Raw genomic sequence first — 25,190 nt, 5'->3', positions numbered from 1 at the left:
TTTCATGAACACAGTGTTACTGTGCTTTACATTCACACAAGAGTTTGCTCAACTCCAAATCTGTAATTTTGGTTTTCTCCATAGACACCTTAACTTCAGCATCTCCAAAACTCCATTCTCATCTTTTCTTCCCCTCAAAACAAAACAAAACAAACTTATTCACTTCCTAGAGGCTCTATTTCAGTTAACTGCATCAACGTTATGTAATTGCCCAATCAGTAAAATTGAAGGAAATTTAGATATTTAACTAGATCCATTGTACTTAATAACCGATCACCTAATCACCTGCCCCTCTCCATTTCTACTGTCCCTTGCTAGATGCATGTTCTTTAGTATCTTATCTCCACTGCTTAGTAGTCTACCCAATAAACCCCATGTTCCATAATCCAAGGGTTCTCTAAGTATAGTCCTCAGAACAGAAGCTACCTGAGGATTTGTAAACACTTTGTTTTAATAATCCCTCTAGATGCTTCTGATGGATGTCATTATAATCCATCTATTCTAGGTCCCCTGTTTCTTAAAGACAATGTTATATTATTCTCCTGTTTTAAACTATTTAGGGACTCCCCAATGCCAACTTTTTAAAATGAGGTTTCACAGAGAAGTCCCCTTCTACCTTCTCAGCTCAATCTCTGCTGTTCAACAGAGGCATATGCTGTGCTCCAGCCATCACAAACTACTTGAGGTTCACTCAGTGAGGCTAAGACAACAGCAGTGAAATTTCACATAATAATTAGGAGTCATAATGAAAATCAGCAAGATGTTCCTGGATGTGATCTTACAAAAATCTCAAAATGAATACTAAATTAGGCAACCTTATAATCACTTTGTGACCCACTTAAGAATTATTACTTAAAGTGTACCATCAGCACTAGAAGGAAGTTTGAATAAGGGCAAGGGTAGAAACTAGTATTACAAATTGTTTTGACATGTACATTAAGAATTACTGATATACCTTTTGAAAAAATACAACTCCATAGCTTTGGAATACCAAGAAATATAGATAAAAAGAATTAAATTATTTAGTTTGTTAAAGAAATAAACCTTGACAAATACTATTTATTCCAAGATTCCAAGGCATCTTGGTGACAGGAAAAAAAATTTGATTGAATAAGTCTTTGTACAGAATGATATATTTTATTGCATGAAATATTTGAAATAGCTGAAGTTTATAAGCTTATAAAGTATAAAATAATGAGATAATGATTAGGTTAAATGATTACAGTAGGTAAGTATCAGGGGACATTAAGTTTTTAATAGGAAAATTCTTATGTACGATGTTACAATTTAACTGAATTAATTTTATCTTAATGTTTTATATCATCACAAAAATTCTTAGTTTTATATTGTCACAATACATAAAGTAACATTATTTCCAGGAGTAAGAGCACCACAGAGCTTAACTATGAATATATGTATATAACATTAGGACTCTTCAAATATTCATCAAAATTTATAGAAAAAAAAACAGAAATCAGTGTTCTTCGTAGATTTTTGCAGATGATGTTAATCTGATTCTTCGCTCCTGGAGTAAGAGCTATCACAATATTCAGCAATGTAAAGGAATTTATGAATATTTGGATTCATCTTCGGTATCCAGTGTCGGGGAACCAGGTATGTTGAAAGATTAAATAAATCTACAAATACCTTGTACTTGTCACTGGAAAAACACATATATACAGATGTTTTATTGACATGAAACTTTAAAATTTCCCATAGAAAAATTTTATTTTTCAGATAATGATATTTTGCCATAAATAATTAGTATGCAGCATTATATTATACATTACATGTTATTATATCTATATTTTATTAAGTAATATTAATATGAAAATTGCCTCATTTTTAGTCTGCATCCAGAGTTCATGCCCACATAACAGTATTATGTGTTTCACTGATCCTGCCCAGTCTGGTTCATATTAAAAACTAGAATTTTATTATTGTCATAGTAACTTTATAAAGACAGTGGAAAGTTTATTCTTGTTTCTGACTTTAAAAGGAAGGTATGAAAAATAATACATTTAAATCATCAGTGTTTTCAGCTGTTCATTAGAAAATATTTTTTACCTGCAAAGTAGCTTCCAAGTAACTGACATGAATGGGTTAATAAATCAAAATCCCATCTTAGATTCATAACAAATGTCTGTAAGAATGGTTTTAACACTTAAACTTGCTTTCGTGTTTGTCGACTATTTTAACTGTTGTAGTTTTATATCAGAAGAACATTTGCTTTTAAAGTCAAATCCTGTTCTGTCAGAAGAACATTTGCTTTTAAGGTTCAAATCCTGTTCTGTCACTTGCAAGTTATGTGACCTTGGACAAGTTGTCCAAACCTCAGTGTCTTGGTTTCTAACTCTATAAAATAAAAACTACAGTCCCTTCCTCTATCCAGGCCCTTGTGAAGATTCGATGAATTAATGACACACTAGAAATGCTGTTTGTGTTAATTATTCCCACCACCCAATGATGTCCTCATTTTGTACAACCATTTTTACTCTTTCATACTTAGAGAATTTATTCCCAGAGAAAGAGAAAATATGTACCTATTGTGAAAATTCACACCGATGAATTTTCTAAATCATTCAATCTAGAGTTTCTTCCCAAGGAAAGTAAAATATAAAAATGATGAAAAACTGAACCTGTGTATTTTATAACTTAGTCAATCTGGTTGGTAAGAGTAGGGATGAAAAACTATACTAAAAAGAATTTTGGAGACTAAATGTGAATAACATTCTTGAGCTGATTCTCTTATTTCAAGGGGCCTTGTAAATTTCCCAGTTTTCAGATGAATCTTTATATATAATCTGTCATTTGAATATTAAATAAAATAAGACAAACATAATAAAATCTTTCTAGCATGTTTTAAGTGCTCAATAAATGTTGAGCTTTTTCTTGTGAAAACATGAAAAAGGACCCTTTTGGAGAAGATGGAAGTAGTTTTTATGCTATAAGATAGAGTCATATCAGGAAACATGAGACTGTTTTTTATCTGTGTCATTCATATCACCAAGAAGACATTAGTATACTTAATGATAACTGTTTTAGTCTAGCCTAAACTTTAGCCAGAATGAGTTGAAAAATTTTCTACTTGGATCATTTCTTCCGTGTCCTCAGAGATCATGTAGCCATGAATACCATGTCTCTTTCATCACAGGATCAAATGATGAACTTCCAGAACTAAAGATTTTTACAATGACTGCCAGAGTTTCTAATAAAAATACCTTAACCTAACTTTAAATGTTTTGTCAGCCAATAGACCAAGTATAAATGACTTTTCCTAGACAACACACATACATATGGAGAAACAAAGACTTGCTGATTTCCATCAAGATAAAAAGGTGAATTTTCCCCCATCTTACCTTACTGTTGAGCGCAGGTACTGGTAGCCTGATGACCCACCTGTGCCACTTTTGCTACCCAGCATTCTGTGCACCAGGCACACATGGTTATCTAGGCAAACACGCAAATTAACTCCATGGATATTTTTCTGCCATTAGTTCTAAAAACAAGGGGCTGGTAATGGTTATTGCTTCTGGGAAAAGGCTCATATCTTATCACTTAGCCATATGGAAGGTTCACGTGTGAGAGCCAGATGAGACCAGCAGGTTGCCTGGCAGCCCGCTTGGTTCAGGCTACATGGATCTGACTCTGTATTTACAATTACCTTATGAACACAGTAGGGGAGAACAAGGATACATTATGACTTTCATGAGCTCTGGTCATTTTGCTTTTATGGGTCTCTTCCTCCATTAAAAAATTTTTCTTAATTATAATTATTTTAAAATTATATTGGTATACAGATGAATAGATTACTCTTATATATTAAAACATTTGCTTGGATCTAAAGTTTATTTTTTTTTCTGATTACCAAATAAAACATTTTCATGGGCCCCAAAAGTTGCCTTGGGCTCTAGGCACTGTGCCTGTTGTGTATACTGGGTAAGTAGACCCTGGGAGAGAGTAATTGTTAAGCTAATTAAACATACACGTTACACACCAAACACAACACACACAACACACAACACATCACATACACAAAAGGGGAAAGAAAGGAGAACAGGAAGAAGGATAGACAGAAGGAGAAAGGGAGTAAAAGAACAGGATGCGGGGAGAAGAATTATGGGGTCAGGATGAGAGGGAGGACTTACATCTCCATTTAGTCATGAGTGTGTCAATGTCCATAAGAGAAGTCAGCAACTGAAAAGGGACCTGGAATCTAGGTTCTTCCCTAAAAGAGAAATAAGAAGGAATCTAAGCAAATTTAGTGTGTTAAGAAGAGCATGTGTTTTACAATATCAACTTTGCCTCTTAGGCGCTGTGCATTTCTGCATTACTCTCCGAGTCTTAGTTTTTCATCTCAAAAATGGGGGTACTACCACTCAGCTTACAGTGTTTGTTTGAAGAGTCTAAAATATCCATGTAATATACAGGAAGTAACGAGATTGAGTCCCACCTAACATCAGTTCTCATTAAAAGGCAGACATACACAATCTCAGGTTTCACAGCTAATATTAGTCAAAAAGGTCTTCCAAGCAAAGATATTAAAACAGAAAAAAAAAAAAAAAGACTGCTTTTTTTTCCTCTAAAAAATGTGTTTTGTATGTATTTTTTCCCTTTTCTTCATCTAATCCTTCAACTCAGTACAAGTTCTGCTTAAGATACGTAAGCTTGAGTGGCATACTTTTAATAAGAATTTAGGAAAAGAGTAAAAAATTTTGATTATGTTGCCATTCTAAGGAAACAGATTTGAGAAGATTAAAAATTAAATAAAAGTAAGACATCCAGCAAATGGGTATTTTCACGAGTGTGCTATTTTTGCTAGTGTTCTGACTCATTTAATTCATGATACATGAAGATGAGACCTTCAAATATATAAAATAGGAGTATGTGGACATTTAAGGGTCACCTCAAATGTATTAAATAGTGAAGACAATTTTACTTGAAATTATTGAATAAGAATAGTTTATAAGGTATTTTCAATTTATCCATTCTTTTTTTTAAAATATAAACCAGGAATAACTACAACATTGTTTAATGACAGAACACATTTCATGACTGAATTTCTGTAGCAAATTAAACTTTAGCCTTTTAGAATTCTTAATGTCTCATGTAATAGAATATAAGGATATTTGGTTAATTTGTGTGAGTGGTTTTTTTTAACCAACTACAGAGATACAATTATACTCTTACTATGTAAAAGAAAGAAAACCTCATAAAACCTCACAATTTATTTTCTAAACTTTCCTCCAAAACTAAATGACTTATTAAAACAATGATTGCAATGTATAAGCTTTATACTTGATATATTATTTATAGCCAATCCTCACTTTTAATTTTTACTTCTCTTCTAATTTGCTTTTACCTGTAAAAATAAATCATCAAGGCCCCCTGAAGTGCTCTGTATGACAGTCGCCTTTCACCTGCAAGATACACAGCAAGTTTCAATAGGTCATTTAGGGTAGTCATATAAATTTGGCACCATTGCCTTAAATAATTGTTATATGTTTTTAAAAAACAATGTAAGTTTTAGTTTAACAATTTTAGCCCTTAGCTTGAAATTGGAAAACTATCATATCAAACATTGTTTTCATACTGGATTTTAAAAGGGAAACAAATATATATGTACACATATATATATATCATATTTAAATTTTGAGAATTTAAACTGTATATATATCTCAAAACATTTTTTGAATTCTCAGAACCTTTAAATTCATATTAGGAAAATCTGGTATAGAAAATAATTAACTTCCATGATAGAATGTATTTTCCAAGTAAAATAGTGTGACGACTTCCTTTTATAAAGTTAAAAAGGACTTATTCTAAGTTTCATTTGAAAGTACTTTTCGCTGATTCACTTAAAATTACTTAAATTACTTAAAATCACTTGTCTTCAAGGAACATAAACATTATACAAAATCTCGTATATGTTACAACAAAAGGCTTTGCTCTGTCTGCGGGAAAATAAGACTGCTATTCTTTACTGAGGTTTGATAAAAAACAGGCTAATGACCTTTAAGATTACAGATTTTCATACTAATTTCATATACTGCTATGCCTTATACTTAAATTCACAAAAAAATGTTTCCAATTTGTATAGGTACTTTATAATAAAAGTTCTAAATAAAAATGAGCATGAGTTTCAAACAGATAAACAATAAAGATATTGATTGTATTGGTCAATTAGTTTCAGAATATAATAGCTCAGTATTAATAATGCCAGAAGTCCCAATGTGTGCTTTTCCTGGTCTGCTTGGGAAACTAATTTCCTTACCTAAGCTCCCCTCACCTTTACAATGGAGTTATTCTTTCTCTATCCTACTGTTATCATAGTATATTGCAATTACAGGGTTGTCTTCATTTCCGTATCTATTAGGCTGAGAAACCATATTCCATGTATCTTGCTAGCCCTCACATCTCACATATTATGAAAGTTTCTACCAATGTCTTTGAGATAAGCTGGGCGTTTAAACCTGTTAATATAGGGTTATCATAGATACTATTAATCCAATCTTGTTTCTATGAATGGAATGTCAGTTTTCCTTTTATTTTTCACAAGTAAGGTTTGATCTTTTGGTCTCACAGTAGTACACTGCAGGGAAATGATAATAAAGAAAATTATTACCTCTACTCATATAACATCACTCACCTTTACTAAGGAGATTCTCTTGACGTTTCTCATCAAATAAAGAGAGTAATATCTCTTTTCGTTGCTGAAATTCAGCCATTTGTTCCTCTTTTTCCTCTGACTCTTCCTTAGCCTTTGGGGGAAATACTGCATTAATATTCTCATTAGAGAGAATAGATTCTTATTTTAGAAAACATTGCTTGTGAAAAGTAGACTCACAAGGTGCAGAAAGGGTATACTTGGATATGTACTATTTACTATTATAACTTGGAAATTATAGCTTATAAAAAGGCATCTTTCTCACACTATTGTTTCTATCCTATTTCAATTTAAGTGATCTGTTAGTCTAAAATATTCTCAATAAATATCATGAGAAATGAATTCATTGGGTACAGTGGTCAATAATGATCTAATTTTTGACAGAAATTATTTAACACAGGAAGTAAAGTGCTTTCACTTAAGAAAAGTTAAGAATTTCTGGTTAGGAAAACTATTAACTCTATTGAAATTCTATATTCAGTATTGTATTCTGTAAATATAATGTCTTAGAGATATTTTACCATTATATTTTTATTCATTTGCTATCTATTGATTTGTTTAGGAAAATTTTTATTTTTCTTCCTACAACACATGCTCTACTTGCCACTCGACTAATTAGGCTGGAGAAAAAATTAATTAACCTGATTATCTTCAATTCTGCAGAACCACACTGTGTGGTAAGAACTTGTATGTAGATTATTGCCAATTAATTATTCATTTTTGCAGCAAATGTCATGCTAAGGTGATAGAGATAAAATTGTGAGCAAAAATTGAATCCCCTGATCTTATGCAGTATAATGTCTGGGGGAATAAGACATTGAACAAATAATCATTTGCAAATTAAATTGCAACCATGGACACAAAGGAGTGTCCTATACCATAGAGTGGCATACAGGAGCAGTTTAGTACCATGGTAACAGATTAGTAAGGAGATCAGGAAAGACATTCCTGCAGAAATTTTCCTCAAGCCAAGACCTGAAGGTTGAAAAGAAGTTACCTGGGGAAGAACATTCAAAGCCCTGAAAATAACACATAAAAAGACTCTGTGGTGGTAAATTTGAAGAACTAAATTCAGTTTAAAGAAATGTATCATGTTTTGGTCACATGAGATTACAAAATACCTTTATCGTTATCCTGAAAACAATGGGGAGATATCAAAGTGTTTTATGCAAAAGCAAAATATAATCAGATTTGAATTTTTGAAAGATTGCTCAAACTGCAGTTTAGAGAATAAATTAGAGCTATATTGGGGAGCCCTGTTAAATAGTTGAAAAACTACTATTTTAGTCTAGGTGAAAACAATGACAGTTTGCACTTGATTGGTAGTGGTAGGTTAGAGAGAAATAGTTGACTTACTTAGAAGATTAAGTTAGTAGCATTTGGTGGTAACATTTTGTTGATTGCTAAAGAAAATGGAGTGCAAAAAGATAAGTTTTGCGAGTCCTACTTGACAAACTATATGGTTTACAGGAGAAAAACTTGAAGATCAAGTTGATACAAGGCTGTATGGAAGGGGAAATTTTTTAGGTTTTGTTTTTATCAGTGTGTTTTTGAGAGGACCAGGAGGAAATATAAATTAGGGTGTTAAATATATGTTCTGAAGTTTAAGAAGATATCTATGCTAGAGGTAAATGTTTAAGAACTATTGGTGTATAGGTATACATTGAAGCAGTAAGTATACATGAGTTCATTTAGAGAAAGAGCACAGAGAAAGGATATAAAGGCTATAAGCCAATGCTTTGGGAAACCTTACAATTTATTGGTCTGAGGGATAAAAATGAGCCAGTAAAAAATAAGGCCCAGAGAATTAGATAAAGACAGAATATTGTGTACTAAATCCAAGGGGGAGGAGAGAATATTCAAGAAAGAGTAAATAGTAAATAGTATTGAATGCCACTGTTAGCTCAAGTAAAATGGAGATAAAAAGTGGCCATTGGATTTATGAACATGGAGGCCATTTATGAACGATGGGAGAAAAAATGATTGATTAGTTCAAAAAGGGAAGATAAATAATTATGCTAACTACTGTTCTAAATATTTTACAAATATTAATCTCATTAATATGAGGTAGATACTTTTATTTTCTGTTTTACCAATGATGGAAGTGAAGCAAAGAGAGTTAAGCAGCAGAAGTTCGATGTCACGCAATTAAGAAATGGAGGTGGGATTTGAACCCATGCACTGTGATTTCAAAGTCTCTGTTTTCCATACTACCTGCTACAGCTTCACAAGACAGAAATGAAACAACTCTTTCGAGACATTTAGTCATGAAAAGAGGATGAGTGGCCTATAATTTGAAGAAAATGAAGAATTAACAGTATTTTTTTAGTGAGAAACTTGACATTGTCTGAGAACCGGTAGAAAGAACTCAACGAATATATAAGAGCCAAGGGAAAATTGTATGGCTAAATATATTTGGCTAACTGGTCCTTTGTGAGTCTACTGCTATCTAAAATTGGTCATAATCAACATTTTTAGAATAGAAATGACAAATATATTAATCTCATCTATTTATCAAAGATAAAATCTTGCCTATAATAAACTCCTTATTTTAATTTTTATGGTACATAAAAAAATTAAATCTGTCATGTAATATATTCTAAGCAGATGAATTTGTGAAATAAACATAAGAAAATGAAAGTTAAAGGGAAAGTAGAGAATTGTTATAATTCCCAATACTTTTCTATAGTAAGCTTATATTTACTTATGGAATCATGAATACCTGAATTTTTGTGAATTCTTTTTGTAGGCCTTCGACAATATTTTTTTCAAACTTTCCCCAGAAGTTAAATCCATGCAGCTCTAGACCTGGAGTTCTTTCCAGCCATGCCTTGAATAAATATTATTTTAAAATGAGTACATAGTAAAAATTTAAATATGTAAAATACATTTTAACTAACATTTATGAACTTGGAACAGAAAATTTTCATGTTTTTGAGATATAAATGTAATGTTTTTTGTGTGTAAACGTGTTCTTTTTCCCTTCAATTTCTTCATTTAAAAATAACAATATATTGTATTTCATCTCTTAATCTTTAAGGCAATCATGTTACTAATATTTACTCTTTACTAAGAAATATATTATTACAGAAATCCCAATTTTGTTCTATAAACCTATGAACGTGTCTAAATATTGTTTTAATAAAGTTTATGGTTTATTTTCAAAATACTTTATGTCTTAGTATCTGAAGGAATTATGACATGCATAATAATATATGATCTCTTCTAAATGCAAGAGCATGGTATACTTAACAACTTTGAAATAAACTGCTCAATTATTTTAAGATTCCACAAAACTTTTTAATCTAGAAATAAAACATAATTCATGCATCTCTGTGGGTTCTCATTTAACCTATTTTGGCTTTGAAATTAGGTTTGTGATTCTTTTTCTCCCTAGCTTTATAAGCTGTTATATAGCATTATATGTTAATCTTAATTTACAGTACCCAGGATTTGTGAAGGAACTCAAGACCATACGATACTTATTTAATAATTTACTTATGAAAAAACAAATTAATTATTCCCCAGAACTATTTATAGACCTACAGGGAATTAAGACATGAAGGAGAAAATTCTCAAGAGTACATACTCTTAATAATTTCATTTGAGAAAAATACACAACTCATGGAACTCTCGATTAAGAAATATTTTGAAGAAATAAAGCTTATTCAGTAATTTAACCACACTTAGTTTAAAAATCAGCTAATTAAATGTTACTTAGTATGAATGTTTAAAGGATTATTTTAATAAGATAAGGAAGTTATTAAATAGTAATATGTAATTGCTTATATCAATATTTCTAAAATTCTCAACAGTTCTTAATATTTTAAATATTATTTTAAATATAAATATACAAATTTACAAATTTTTTTAAATTCTTTTTTATTTACAATGAATGATACCAAATTTTGATATGAGTTTTACAATTTTTACCTAACAGAAACTAAGTTAACAAGATGTATTGAAGTAGACTGTAAAAATAGTATTTGCGCATGTACCTCCACTAGTTGCAGAAGTGTTTTTTCTTGCTGGGACTTAAGCAGCAGGTCATTATCTTCTCCTTTGAAGTTATGGTAATGTCTTTTGTTGTAAGGAACTTGCAAACGCTGAAGAACACCTAACTTGTTTTCTAGTAGTCGGAACTGCAAACTCTGGAAGCCTGATGCTAGAGATAAGTACTCTCTGAGAATAAATGGAGGAAGGGAAGAGAAGAAAAAGGCGAGATAAGTTGACATTATAAATTACTGTAATGATTTCTTGTATTGTGAGAGATTGTCAGTTTTACTCTCCTACATATTATCAAGGATGCAGACACACAACTGCCTAGAGTTGGACCTATAGTTAGTTCAGACCTTACTAAAATAAGGAAAATGAGCTACTTAAACATCATTGTTGATGTCTGTCAATCAATTTAAATTTGACATGTTTGTAGAGTTTGCAAAATGTGTATGTGTATGTATGTGTGCTAATTTGTTTTTCCTAAAATAAAGACAGATGGACATTGAGCAATATTTTTTCAAGATTGTTTATAAATTATAAATAGTATTCGATCCCTCCTAAAACTTACATTCTTGGATATTATCACTGATTTCACCACCTAATATTATTATGAGCAACGATGAGATACCACAAGTAAAATGAAGGGGATATTGACTAGGACAAAATAAACAATTAAAATATGTTATTACTCCTACCCTACACAACCACTCAATCTCATAATTTTTTAAATCTACCACAAAGGCATTCTGTTACATTTCTTTTGATTGTGAAACATGTTGGACTGCCTATTACATCATTAAATGCAGCGAATGTTCTAAGAAAATTTATCTTCGAATTTGGTATGGCTTTGGCTGCTTGGAAATGTAGAGTTAAAAATTATAATTCAATCCATAACTTATACTAAATGACGCTTTTGCTGATATCTTTCTTTATATACCACTCTTTTTTCCCCCCATTTCTCTACATTCTCTTCAAAACGTTTTGTCTATCTTTTCGATTATAGACATCCTAGTGGATGTAAAGTGGCATCTCATTGTGATTCTGACTTTCATTTTCCTTGGCTATGTTTATATTGCTCAAATATGCTTGTTCTCCTTATAAGACTGACATTTTGAAGGAAGCAGACACTTTTAGCAAGTTTATGTAAACACGAAAGAGTGACTATGATGATAAGAAAAAAAGAGCTACATGTTTCTCTTTCAGGCTTGGGGAAATCCAATTAACCCTTCCACTAAAGATACCCTTTGCATTTTTTTAGCCAGTTAAGATGTGTCAGAGGAAGACAGTATTCTTTTCATATTTTTCTCATAATAGAAGCTGAAGCATGTAGATTATAAAATGAAATATTTATAAATAATAAACTAAAAATCTAAAATAATTTTTTAAATGACAAAATAATACTGGAGTTAATTCACAATGGCAGAGGTTCTCTTTCGTCTAATATAGTTCCACTCTTGTTCCTCTTTTATTTTAAGATTTTATTTTTAGATTTTTTTAAAATTTAGTTATATGTATGATATCAGCCATTTTAGCCATTTTGATAAGTTGTTTAAAATTCACTTTGGATAAAAACAAGGCACAACAATGAATTGAAATGACTTGATCATATTATGTTTATATGTTAAAGTGAGTGATGAAATGTTTTTCATAACTTTTCAAATGCTTTGTAATTAAGACTCCCAAGCGCTGATAGTACAAAGCGTCAGTAGGACAGTCTCCTCATGTCACACTTGTTCGCCTTGTACCTCACTCAGGTGAGAAGGTAAACCACAGTGCATGAACACAAAGCCACAAATGCACACCTGAAGTCATTGAAGTCCAAGGCGGCCATCGTTTCTAGAACGGAAAACTGCTGCACCAGTAGTTTAAGGATCACTACCATGCGATGCACTCGAGTAACAACCTTCAGCATGTTCCTTTCATCTCTGAGCTGATGGTTAAGAAATGAGACAGTGGATAATCAATTCTGATTTCTAGAAGATACAAAATAGACTGCAACGGTAATGCATTCCTATTAGTTTCATCTCTGTTAAAAAAAAAAAAAGGAACATTGGAACTAAAAATTGCTATAAGAATATGTTGAACTAATGGCAGCTATGCGTTGTGTGCAAGAAATGAATGTAAAATCAGAATTATTTTTCTTTCTTTTAAAATAGAAAATTACATGCAAACAATTTAAAAATAAATTCTGGAACACAACACACTGATTTTAAAGTAAATTTCTCCTTAAGTTTGCTCCAAGGAATAAAGATCAAGGTAACATGGAAACTTCTGGGTGAGGATTAAGCAGTACCTGAATAAACCTGCTCTTTACTGAGGGAGTAAGTAGCCATTGACATAAAAAGGAATTGTATTCACATATAAAAGAAGAGCGTTGTCTGTATGAATGTTCTCTTTTCCCCAGCCCGTCCTGAAGCAGGGGCTCAGAGGTAGAGGACCTCAGGCTGGGTCCTGTGTCAGGAGGGCTGTGGGAGCAGGAAGCAGGGTGGGAAGTAGGAAAATGCAGTTCAGACTTCTGCCACCTCCGAAGCTCTGCTCTGTTCTCCTCCCACTCTGATCCTCTCTGTCCTTTGTCCTCCTCTCTCCCTTGATTCTTCTCTTTTTCTCCTCCCTGCTACTCTTTTCTCTTTCTCCTCTTCCTGTTCCACTTTCCTCATTATTTTCTCCTATCTTCACACAGCACATACTCATTAGAAATACAATTCTGGTACCTATTTATTAAAGGCTCTATATTCGCTAGTCTGGCAACCTATCATCATATGAAACAACTTTTCTTAAGGGCAAAAAAAAAAAAATAAGTTCTAAACAAGGGGCTTGAAACTGAAATTTGAAAGGAATCTTAAAGCAATGTGTAGCTCTAGGGTAGCAATGGTGCTGGGAAAATATGATTAAAGCCTTGTCCTCAAAATAATTTTTTTCATCAAGCAATAATTTCACCATTTGATGTTAAATTTTTCTCATTAATACTATTTTCTATAATCTCCAAAAAGAGTATAAACTCAATATTGTGACACAAGAACTCACATGGCCATTTTGAAAGATCTCTCGAACAGAATCTAATTCCCAGAGGATTTGTTTAAACCAGAGTTCATAAGCTGCAATGAAAAAACCATTGTCATCTGGAAAGTTTTAAGAGCCTCTTTGACCATAATTATATAAAAGACATGGTTAACACATTGAAAATAATAAAAATGTAATTTAAAAATCAATAAATACCAATATTGCCCTATTTTATGCTATAACCAAATATTAGTAATAAACTTATAATAGCCTCCATTTATTGAATGTTTTAATATGCCAGGCGTATAGTCTATATGCTTTATATTTGTAATTATTACACTGATTTCCCTCAACAAATATATTGTTTAGATCTTTTAGGATATAGCACATAATCTAATTCTAACTTTCTACTGGAAGCTGGAGGTATGCAAAAAAGCAGAAGTAATACTCAACTTTATTTATAAACTGAAACATCAGCATTTACTCACCTAATGTATATGACAAAGTTTTGGTTTCTAGGGGCTTAGAATATTATGGGAAGGACAAGTTTATGAATACTCTAAATCTGAAACTTTGTCATATTCATCTATTTCCTTCAGTACCTAGCATAGTGTTAGCATAAGATAAACATTGGATGATTATTTTATGAATAAATGAATTAAATAACCAATGTAGTCATTAGATAAGCATAGAAAATCAATAATCTTAGAGGATCTCTAGAGCATTCTATTTAGTACTATTATAAGGGTAAAGACTATGTTTCTGTACAAATAAGCAGAAATTATTATATTTTAAATTACATTTAAGGAGACTTTATAGATTGAATTTTCATATTTGGACAAAGAGTAAATCAGTTATTTATTAATTTATTTAAACTGGTTTCAAGTATACAGTACATTGATTAGACATCTATATAGTTCATACAATAATCTCACCAATTGTTCCCCCCCAGGCCCTCCACCTAGCCATCATATTAATGCTAACTGCATTCCCTCTGTCATGCTCCCCATCCCCTTAACCAACTATCAACTACTAATTTATACTTCTTTAACCCTTCACCCCATTCTCTCAGCCCCCAACTCCCCTCTCTGTCCATCACCAAATTGTCCACTATATTTGTGAGTCTGTTTTTGATTAGTTTGTTCTCTTTGTTCCTTAGATTCCACATGTAAGTGAAATCATATGGTATTTATCTTTCTCTCTTACTTATTTCACTCAGCGTAATACTTCTCAGTCCATCTATGTCATTGCAAATGGTAGGACTTCATTTTTTTTAATGGCTGAGTAATATTCCATTGTATATATGAACCATAATTTCTTCATCCAATCATCTGTTAATGGGCGTTTAGGTTGCTTCCATATCTTGGCTATTGTAAATTGTGCTGCCATGAATATTGGAGTGCATAGATCTTTACGAATTATTGTTTTGTTTTTCTTTGGATAAATACTCAGAAGTGCAATTGCTGGGTCAAAAAGTATACCCATTTTTAATTTTTTGAGGAATCTCCATACTGTTTTCCATAGTGACTTTATCAATTTACAATCTCACCAACAATGTATGAGGGTTCCCTTTTCTGTACATCCTCACCAACACTTGTTATTTTTTGATTTATTGATGATAGCCATTCTGACAGGTGTCAGGCGATATCTCATTGTGGTTTTAGTTTGCATTTATCTGATGGTTAGTGACAAATCAGACATTTCTGAATCTTTTTGTGTATCCACTTTTCTGTTTTAACTTCATGTGGCTATTACTATGACCCAGTGACTATATGTTGTAACTAAAGGATAGAAAAAAAGGCTCTCTATCAAATAATGATACCTATCATTTGTTGTCTGCTTATTATTATTGCTATACCTTAGGCTAAGTGCTTAATGCATATTATGTCATTTCACCTTCATAAGAACTCTATGAATGAGAAGGTACAATAATTCTCTCCATTTTACACATGGGGAAATGGAGAGAATTACTGGTCAAGAAACCATATCAAGGTCACACAATTTATAATGGTAGAGATGGGATTCTAAATACGTACTACTCTGCCTTAACCCTTCTCTACTGATTTTGCTTTGGTGTAAGCCACCAATAAAAATGTAAACATAAAAACAGGACAAGTAACACATTAAGCCAATCATTTTCCATCTTTAATTTGTTTACTCAGAGGAGTTGATCATTTTAGCCAGTCAGTGAAGCAAACAACTATTTGAGGAAAAAACACAAAAAATTGGTAGGGCAAGGAAACATGTCTAGAAATGGGGAATGACTGGCTCAGATCATTGGGCCCTTGCCAACCAGAGCACATGACATTATGACACCAATAATCTTAGAGTAAATCTTAATATTTTGGGGTCACAGACCTCTTTAGGACACATATTCATGAAATTTTGCACATGATTTCAAAGAGTTCACGGACTTTCTAAATTTCCAAAGTCATGAACTGCTATGTTAAAAACCACTGCCCAGAAGTTATAAGTCTGAAGAGGATAACCACACATTTTAGAAAAAATTTACGTTTCTGTTTAACATGTTTAGATTTATGTGGGATTATGTAAAGTATCAATCAATTTGAGTAGTCTATTTCTTGAAAGTAGTTTTTAAAGTTCCAAGTTGAAGAATAGTAACAGCTTGTAAATTCTTTATGAATTCGAAAAGATAAAACATCTCCTTGGATTTAGGACAAAGCTAAAGCTCAACTTGATCCAATTAGCAATGAAGTAACATAAATAAGACATATATCCCAGAAGTTGGTCCTATGAGAAATTATCTAACAGCAAAATATCCTCGAACATTTTTAACAAAAATGATTCTTTGATCTTTCACCATCTTTTAGTTAAAAGAATTGTAGCTTTCTTCATTATTGATGGGACGTGCCTATGGAACAAATATTATCTAACTTTTTGTGCAACATACCTTGATGAGTTATGATGAAAAGATGTTCATCATGGATTTTATTTCCTTTTATTTCACTTTGAAGCTCCTGTGCTTTCAAAATTTTTTCCAGCTTTAAACAAGGAAATAGAAAGACAGATTTTGTACAAACTTCCAGTTATAAGATAAATAATTTATAGGGATCTGATGTAAAGCATAGCAATGATAGTTATTAACCCTGTATTTTCTATTTAGAAGTTGCTAAAAGAGTAGATCTTAAATGTTCTCACCACAACAAAGACATAGTAACTATATGACATGCTAAGACATGTTTGTTAGCTAATGCTATGGTGGTAATCATATTGCAATATACAAATGTATTAAATTAACATGTTGTATGCCTTAAACTTCACATTATTCTGTCAATTATATCTCAATAAAACTAGAAAAAATTAAATGACTGATTTGAAATTGCAAAACTTGTTTTTTACTAACTTTAATAAGAGGAAGAATACAATACTGAAAAAATCCTTGAATTCTCAAATTCTCAGGATTCATTCTATTTTCTTTTAAATAATTAGTGAGTCTCATTGTGCATAATGAGCTAAATTTGTGGTTTTCATTTTTTCTGAAGAATTTTACATTTGGTGGGATTCTATCATAACAAACGTTATTACACTCGTTGTGGTCATGTTTCTTTTTTCTCTTGAGATGAGTATGATAAAAAGCTTAATATCTTGCTTAGCTGACTGCGTATCTTCCATTCTTCTACTTAAGAACCTATTCTAAGATCTTAACGTTCTTTATCAGCTCATTCTTAGAAATACACTGATGACGACATCAAGAGCTTGAATCATTTCACCTCTTAAAAATATGAAAGACAAATAGACTGAATCTTACTCCAGAATAATCTTCGAATACCTCATTTCTATCATCCCACTTTTATTTATTAATGATTTAAATAAAATATGTTCCTTTAACATTTCTACTATATAATAAAGAGTTTAAAAGAGAAAATTTTCTGGAATCATTTATAATTATGTAGGTTGAGATTTAGTGACCATGTCTTATTTATATAGGTTATACAATGCCTGCCAGTTATCTACACTAATCTTATTTATACTTTTCTGCTCAATATCTCCATTTACTTACTTCTTTTACTGTACCTCTGTTGGAGAGGTGAATTTTCATATGAGTCTCTTGAACATTTCAAGCAAAAAAAAATGAAAAACCATACATTTGTTGAAAAGATATCATTAGGTCCAGAAAACGATTTGATGACTGAGAAAAAAATAAAACAAACAAACAAACAACCCCCCCCCCCAAAAAAACATGAAAATGTCACTTAGCAGAATTTAGTGCCCAACAATAGAAGCTAAACACTGTAAGACACTCAGCCACTCACATGCAGATAATTGCCATAGTTAAGTCCTTCTTTGCTGGCTCTATTTATACCGGTTTGTGATTTGTCTTCTTCACTGCCTTCTAAAGAGCGTTTTTTAAAATCATATCTGAAGATTAAATAAGTGAAGAGAAAAAAATGGAACTTGAGAAAGCACAGTAGCTAATAATATGAGTGATTAAAATTCTCTTAGATTATTAATCAAGGGAACAAGGGAGACAGTTTTCAAATGCTCTCAAAATTCAGAAATTAAAGTGTCATACTTGGCATTTTTAAGAGTCTCACCATACATAAAATACAGGTAAATACTTACCCAAATTTATCTCGTAAAAATGGGCAGCCACTCATAGTGAAAACGCACTGTCTGAGAAACACCAGAGTTTGGTTCTGGCTGAAGGATATTGACCCTCCTAGATGTTCTACTGCTGCCTTTTATTTATCCTACTCACCTTGAATCTGCCAATCAGCCTTCTCTTTGTACTCCTAGATAGACTCTCATTTCAATTGGTTGAACCTCTGTAAACTTCAGAATGGATTTACTGTGGAAACAGTTTGTTTGCTAGAATATTAAATATTCTGTCAAACCAAATCATTTGACTTCCCAGGTTCTATTTTTGTATCCAAAGTAGCAAACATTAAATAAATAAATAAATGGAGGTTAAGTCTTTAAAAAAGATATCTAACTATTCTATTTCAAAAACACATTTGGCATAATGTTAGGATATGTAAGATGAGGAGCTTGTAAAGTACTAAATACCTATTCTCTCAGTCTCAGGTGTGGATATTCTTAGAACTCCTAAGCCAAAAAAACTAAACTAAACTGTTAAGCTAAATTTAGAAAGTGAATAGGAAACTAAATTAAACTAAACTGTTAAGCTAAATTTAGAAAGTGAATAGGAAACTAAACTAAACTAAACTGTTAAGCTAAATTTAGAAAGTGAATAGGAATTTATTCCTTCAGCCATCACCATTTTGGTTTCCAGCAACAGGGCATGTGTAATCTGCTGTGGAATGTTACATTACCTTCTGTCACATCACCCTCATTGCTTAGGACCACAGCAACTCCCACCTCCACCCTGTAACCCCATTATTTACATTTTTCTTACTCAATAGCTAGAGATTGCAACAGACTCAGAAACCCTAAGCCCAAAGGGGTGTTCTCATGAATAAATGATTCAGCATCTTATTTTTCAGAAGATAATTCAGAAAGTACTCTGCACTTTTCTCCACATATTGTTGAGGAATGCCCAGTTGTTCACGGGGTTGACCTCAATATTGAATCCTTATTTTGGCCTTTTGTCCTTCCCTTCCTGTCTCACACTCCCTACTCTCTCACCATTTCCTGAGAACACCTCTCAAATACCTTCTCACCACACACTTCCTTATCTCAAATTCTGCTTTGGAGAAAGCCAAACTAATACATAGGTCTCTTATTCATCATGAGATCTAATACATTTAGGAACTGAATAATTACTTTTTGGTCTTTGAAAATATTTTTTCTTTCCAAGAAAAGGAAGTTCCATAAACATAGCAGCCATTCAATAGGCCATTCATTTAGTTGATATGGTTTATGGCTATTTGTTATATGAAGTGGGCCTTTGTTTTTGTTTTGTTGTTAATGTTTTGTTTTATTTCTATAGGCAGGAGTTTGCAGAGAAACTAAAACTCCTTAGTTGAGATTTAAACTTAGTCTAACAAGTAGGAACTTTTCGAAGTCTCTTTGATAAAACCCAAGAATGTCCATCAACAAGTAATGTTTGTTCAGCTGTAATTATTATGGCAGAAAAAAAAAAAAAAGCAGAAACCAATAGGACACCAATTTTAAGGGAAGGAGTACTGGTGTTGCTAATTATGCGACTATTTCTTACTTCTGTGTGAATTTTGGATGACTAGTTTCCAAGGAAAGAAGAAAAAAACATTACAGGAAGCTGTTTTTACATAAGGTTGCTCTAGGTTATTTTGTAGAAAATTGTCCTGTCTCACACAGCAAAAGTATCACAAAGGAGACAGGAACCAGGGGACCTTTTTTTACCCTGGGCTATGGAATGTGGTATTCGTGGAGATATGCTTACAGATAAACATATTTTTCTCTTATTTTCCTTACTTATTAAAAACCATGAACATTATAAAAACAATTCCATTGATATTTTAAACATAAGTTGTAATTTCAAGCACAAAGTTATAAAAACTGCTTTTGTCCACAATTGATGGTGCAACGTATTGAAAAAACTCCAATCAACATTTTAACATTCACTTTTTCCCCAGGTTAAAGGTGATACGTTGCCATTTAAATTTTGTCAAAAATCATGCTTTTTATTATATAACAATAAAATTTTTTAGATTACTGTACTATTTGTAAATGATGATTTAAATAATCTGTATAGAATGAATTGTATTAAAATAAACTTTATAATATAATCTTCATGTATCATATAATTTTAAAAAGTACTAAGAGCACATAACTAAAATTATGTGTTCAACCACATTAAAATCAATAAAATTATGAAAAAGTTTAGAAACTGTAGTCATAATATATAGTTTGAATCTTATGAAATTTTTGCTTTTGTGAGTCAGAATGGTTGAACGCCAGCAATTTCATATGGTCCACCTTATAACTATTCAAGTAATAATGCGAAACAAAAAAATATTATTAAAGGGGCTTCTGAGTTAGAAAAATTTGCAAAATGCCCTCATAAACAAATCTGTTCTTCAAAGGAGAAGAAAGAAGCAAAATCTAATACTTAACAGGATAAATGCATATCTTGAAATATTTAACAAAATATGCATAATGCCTAAACTATTAGCAGAGAACCAAAGACTTCATATTCTTACAACAGATTCTATAATTTTCAGATTTCATTTCCCATCACTTCCCATCAAAACACCTCATAGTAAATCCAGAGCACAGAGACTAAGTTCTGAATCTCCTAAATGCTCCATGCTTACAGTGATCTTCCTACCCCTCCACCTACTGATTCCTTAAGCATTCTTTGAAACACATTTTAAATAGCACTTCCTCTCTGGCATGCTTTCTATGATATCTTCAGTGGAGTAATTTCTTCCTTCCTCCTCGGTGATTCCACAAGGCTTTGTGTTTAAGTACTTTGCACTTGAATCTTTTGCACCTGTCAAAGAGCCAGGTAAATAAGGACACAACAAACATTCTCAGCAAAAGTGGACCTCATCTTTCCATCACTGTTTGTTCAGTCAAGGCAAAGATAAATTTAAAAGCTCAGGTAACTAGTAGCGAAGTAGCAGGTTGTTAGTATTTGGAAACATGGGAAAGAATGAGCATGGATAATTTAGGAAGAAAGTCAATAAGCTTTGTTTTAAAATGATGAAGCGTTAGATCCTATGGATTGTATATTTATACCTAATCTTTGCACACAGGCTAGTCAGTAAGTCAAGAACTCGTTGTCCCGGTGCAGTTAACGATCTTCGGAGCATTTTGAATTCTCATGTGTCCAGGATTAAATTGATCACTCCCAAATAATCAGCCAATATGTGTGAAATGATTGGCACAAATGGATGGAGAAAGTTCAATAAAGAGAAAGAGACAAGAATTACACTTTTGTAATGCCTACTGTATGCCATACATTACGCTAAGGTCATTCCTTATGATTATTCATTTAGTCCTCTGAGAACTGAGGCTACTGCATCTGCTGGAATCTGGGGGAGAAGAATGCCCCCTTTCTACCTTCCTTTAGTTTCATGGCTGGAAAATAATAAAACAATAAAATTGATGCAACACTAGATTGACAGGAGAGCAAAAGAACAACTTCATACACGTGCATGGGAGAATCACAATGTGATGCTCAGATCACAAAATGAATCTCAAAGAAATGATCGAACTAGGCACCTTCTTCTCCTTTTTAGACAAAGAAACAATAAATTTGTGGGAAATTAACAGGTCAATAAAACTTGGTATTTTGAGAAAGAAATCTAAGCAAGATTTGGGCTTAGCTAACAAATTAATAAAGTCTTACAAGATTTGTTTATACTGACTTTTGTCACTCTGGATTTTATAACTCTTGTGATAAGATTGTCTCTCAGCCCTCAGGGAGAGTTATTTTCTGCATTTAGAGACACAGGATTGTCCTCTGCTGGTTTCTGCTGTTTCTGCTGTTTCTCAAGTGACTTTAATTCAAAATTATCAATACGCCATTGTGTGAGATCTTGGGGGGGTTACTCATCTATGGGCCCCGATAGTGGTAATTGACAGAGCTGAAATATAAACCAAAGACTCTCACTTTGAAGTCCCTGCTCTTTCTCCTACACAGATCCCCAGTTGTTGGACTTCGGATAGCATACTGCGAGATAATAGAAAATATATATTGGTGTCTGCCGCTAGTTCCTGGCACACAGCTCCTAAAACCCTTGTAATTTCCTGGGTGATAGGAGTATCTTTTGTTCTAATGAGGCTGACTCTGGGTGGGCTCCTGGATTGCTTCCGGATGAGGGATGGTCGCTGGAAAGAACAAGCCGTGATTAGAAGCTTAGAGTTTTCAGCCCACCCCTCCTCCTTCTCTTGAGAAAGGAGAAGGGCAAAAATGGAGTTGACAATCCATCAGGTCTATGTGATGAAGCCACCTTAAAAATCTCAGTACTGTAGATTATGGAAATGTTCTGGATTGATGAACAGGTGGAAGTGAGGGAAGAGAGGCACACTCAGAGAAGTCACAGAAGCTCCATACCTCATCCTACATACTTTTCCCCATGGACCTCTATTTGTTCATCTGTATCTTTTATCATGTCCTTTAATAAACTGGTAAATGTAAGTAAGTGTCTTCCTGAGTTCTGCAAACCACTCTAGCAAATTAATTGAACCTGAGGAGAGGGTTGTGGAAACCCCCAATTTATAATTAAATTGGACAGAAGTTGTGGGGAAACTCTACTTATGACTGGCACCTGATGGGAGCAGTCTTGTGAGACCGAGTCCTTCACTTGAGAGGGGAGGGGGAAGTCTGACACTATCTCCAGAGAGACTGTGTCAGAAGTGAATTCAATTATAGGAAACCCAACTGGCATCTAGCTTTCTTTCTCCTTCCCCTTGGATGCTTTATGTTCTTGCTTCTCCCATGTGGTTAGTTGGGAGCTCTTGGTGGTCTCTTTACCCTGTTGCTCTAGGGCAGAGCCTCTGCTTGTGAGGACCACTTCTTTCCTGTCCAGTAGCCATTGTCTGGTGGAAATACGAGTGGCCGCAAGCTCACCAGCCATCCGCTTTCTCCTGCTCTCACCAGATGTCCAGGTGGGATTTTAAAACCTGCATTGATTGCAATAACAGTTATCAGTAATTCTGGACAAAAAAGAAGAGAAAGAGACAGAGAGAATTGCTTGCTGTGGGGAAAAACCTCCACATATTTGGTGGCTAGAAGTGTTCTGTGTAAAAGTAAAGGTGACACGACAGGTAGAAAACTGAGTTTTTCCCTTTTATATATCTTTACTGATTCTCTTCTCCATCAAGGATTAAGTTTCATGTTTTGCATTGCTGTAAATCTAGAAATACCTTTAATTACTTTAGGCTACAAAGGAATTAATAAATAATGATTTGTTAATTTGACTTTGAATTTAACATTTATTTTATTACATGACAAAACTGCAAAATCCAGAATCTGACCCATATGGCAAGTTTACTAGTGTCTCCAGGAATTAAGGCATTTGTGAAAGAATAGGAAGATCCCTTTTTGCTTCAAGGCTTAGGTATGTTTAAATAGACAAATTGGAAGAAATGTATCAAAAGTTAATAGGGTAAAATATCAATAGGAACCAAAAACTCATATCTCTGGTGTAAGAACAAATTCTTAATATTTTCTACATAATATATCTTATTTCATTATATTTTACACATTTTAAATTCAGCCTAGGTTTTAGAAGTTAAAAGCCAGTTACAACATCTATCCAGTAGTAAAGAATCCTTTAAAATACTGTACCAAGATATAATCTTAAGTATTGATTTAAATTACATATATTATGAGGTTATTTGAATTTGTACTGAAACATTCACTCACTCAAAATGAGCATGATGACTATGTTATAAGCAATGTTCCAGGCCCCAGGATTAAAATGAGCTAGATGGAAAATATTCATTCTTTCATGAAGCTAATACCCAATAGAGAAAAATTACAATAAGAAATAAGACAAATTAAGAAATGAGGTAATGATTTTAGATCACAATAAGGGCTATGAATAAAATAAAATAGGATAATGAGCCAGGGAATAACAGAGAGTAGGAAGTCTTGATGAGAAAGTCCCTCTGAGAGGATGATGCTAAGCCTAAATGGTGAGAAAGAATCAGCCAGATCTAGATTTGAGTGAACATAATATCAGATATTAGGTGATTTTCCTTTGCATATGTTAAGGGTAGAAAATTTTCAAGTGAGCAAACTAGCTAAGTCAGCTACAGGGAAGAAATATCTTTAGATACCAGAAGTTGTCCTACTTGCTTGTGTGTGGTTTAGGAAGTGTATTGTATAAAATATGAAGATGGCCAATGTCTGCTTCTGTAATCCATTTACTTGTTAATTAAGGGTGTTGTTCCAGGCAAAGATATGCTAACAGCCAACTTCCACTTCTGTAATCTGCTGGCTTGTTCAGGAGACCACCAAGATATGGCCTTAAGCTTTATCAGCTGCCTTCTCTGAAAGCTCGGGGCTGATCTCTTCTAGCCCTGCGTGGTAGAGAGTCAGTCGCCGGCCGGCTAATAAAGGCTCATGATTAATCTCAATTGGCTCCGTGGGTCTCAGAATCGTTTGCGCCATAACACAGAATTTTAACTCCAAAGCAAATTTGCAAAAGCATAGAAATAAAACTATATATCTAATAAATTTAAATGTATACATCTAACTCAATGTTCTGTTGAAACTGTGTGGCAATCCAGTGTAGTTATTTACACTTGTTTCAATGCAAGTCTCTCAGGTTTTGCTTGCCTACAAGGACAGGGTCGTGTGATGTCTCAATTCTTCCAGCACTTTTGTCTATTTAGACAATTATGAAACATCTTTTCCAACAAAACACAGTGATAACATCCTGGCTTTGCTTAGTGTGAACAGTCATATATCTATTAAGCTCACCTGTATTTTTGTCTCATTTGCCGAGGACAGTTAGAGAAGTTTTGGGTTATGACATTAATATAAATATAGATCTTCATATCACTGGTTAAATACAACCAGAATTTTCTTCTGCCTACACAGAAAACATCGTCAAGGCTGAAAGGGTGGGGCACAGTCTCCTCGTTAACCCTAAACCCCTGCAGT

At 33.0% G+C, this 25,190-nt stretch overlaps 1 protein-coding gene across 1 annotated transcript; it reads right to left on the bottom strand.

Annotated features, from left to right (window-relative positions):
• Positions 1 to 1,467: 1,467 nt before the first annotated feature.
• On the bottom strand, positions 1,468 to 18,338 carry TDO2 (tryptophan 2,3-dioxygenase). The gene is made up of 12 exons (XM_006916990.3): positions 18,251 to 18,338; positions 17,941 to 18,046; positions 16,578 to 16,668; positions 13,691 to 13,761; positions 12,469 to 12,596; positions 10,666 to 10,849; positions 9,390 to 9,497; positions 6,650 to 6,761; positions 5,363 to 5,420; positions 4,149 to 4,228; positions 3,360 to 3,450; positions 1,468 to 1,660 (listed from the first exon to the last, which is right to left on the bottom strand). The coding sequence occupies exons 1-12, from the start codon at positions 18,283 to 18,285 to the stop codon at positions 1,507 to 1,509; spliced, it is 1,218 nt and encodes a 405-aa protein (XP_006917052.1). The 5' UTR covers positions 18,286 to 18,338; the 3' UTR covers positions 1,468 to 1,506.
• Between the last annotated feature and the right edge of the window lie 6,852 nt (positions 18,339 to 25,190).

This window comes from Pteropus alecto, unplaced genomic scaffold (assembly GCF_000325575.1).
Source record: "Pteropus alecto unplaced genomic scaffold, ASM32557v1 scaffold166, whole genome shotgun sequence".
Classification (NCBI taxonomy): Eukaryota; Metazoa; Chordata; class Mammalia; order Chiroptera; family Pteropodidae; genus Pteropus; species Pteropus alecto.
Note: the sequence above shows the minus strand (reverse complement) of the source record. Positions and strands in the feature narration are given on the sequence as shown.

Coding starts and splice junctions, on each gene's coding strand:
- TDO2 (XM_006916990.3), bottom strand. CDS start 18,285: ATGAGTGGCTGCCCATTTTTACGAGATAAATTTGG. Junction 18,047..18,250: donor TTTTTACGAGATAAATTTGG/GTAAGTATTTAC, acceptor TTTAATCTTCAG/ATATGATTTTAAAAAACGCT. Junction 10,850..12,468: donor TTGGACTTCAATGACTTCAG/GTGTGCATTTGT, acceptor ATTTATTCTCAG/AGAGTACTTATCTCTAGCAT.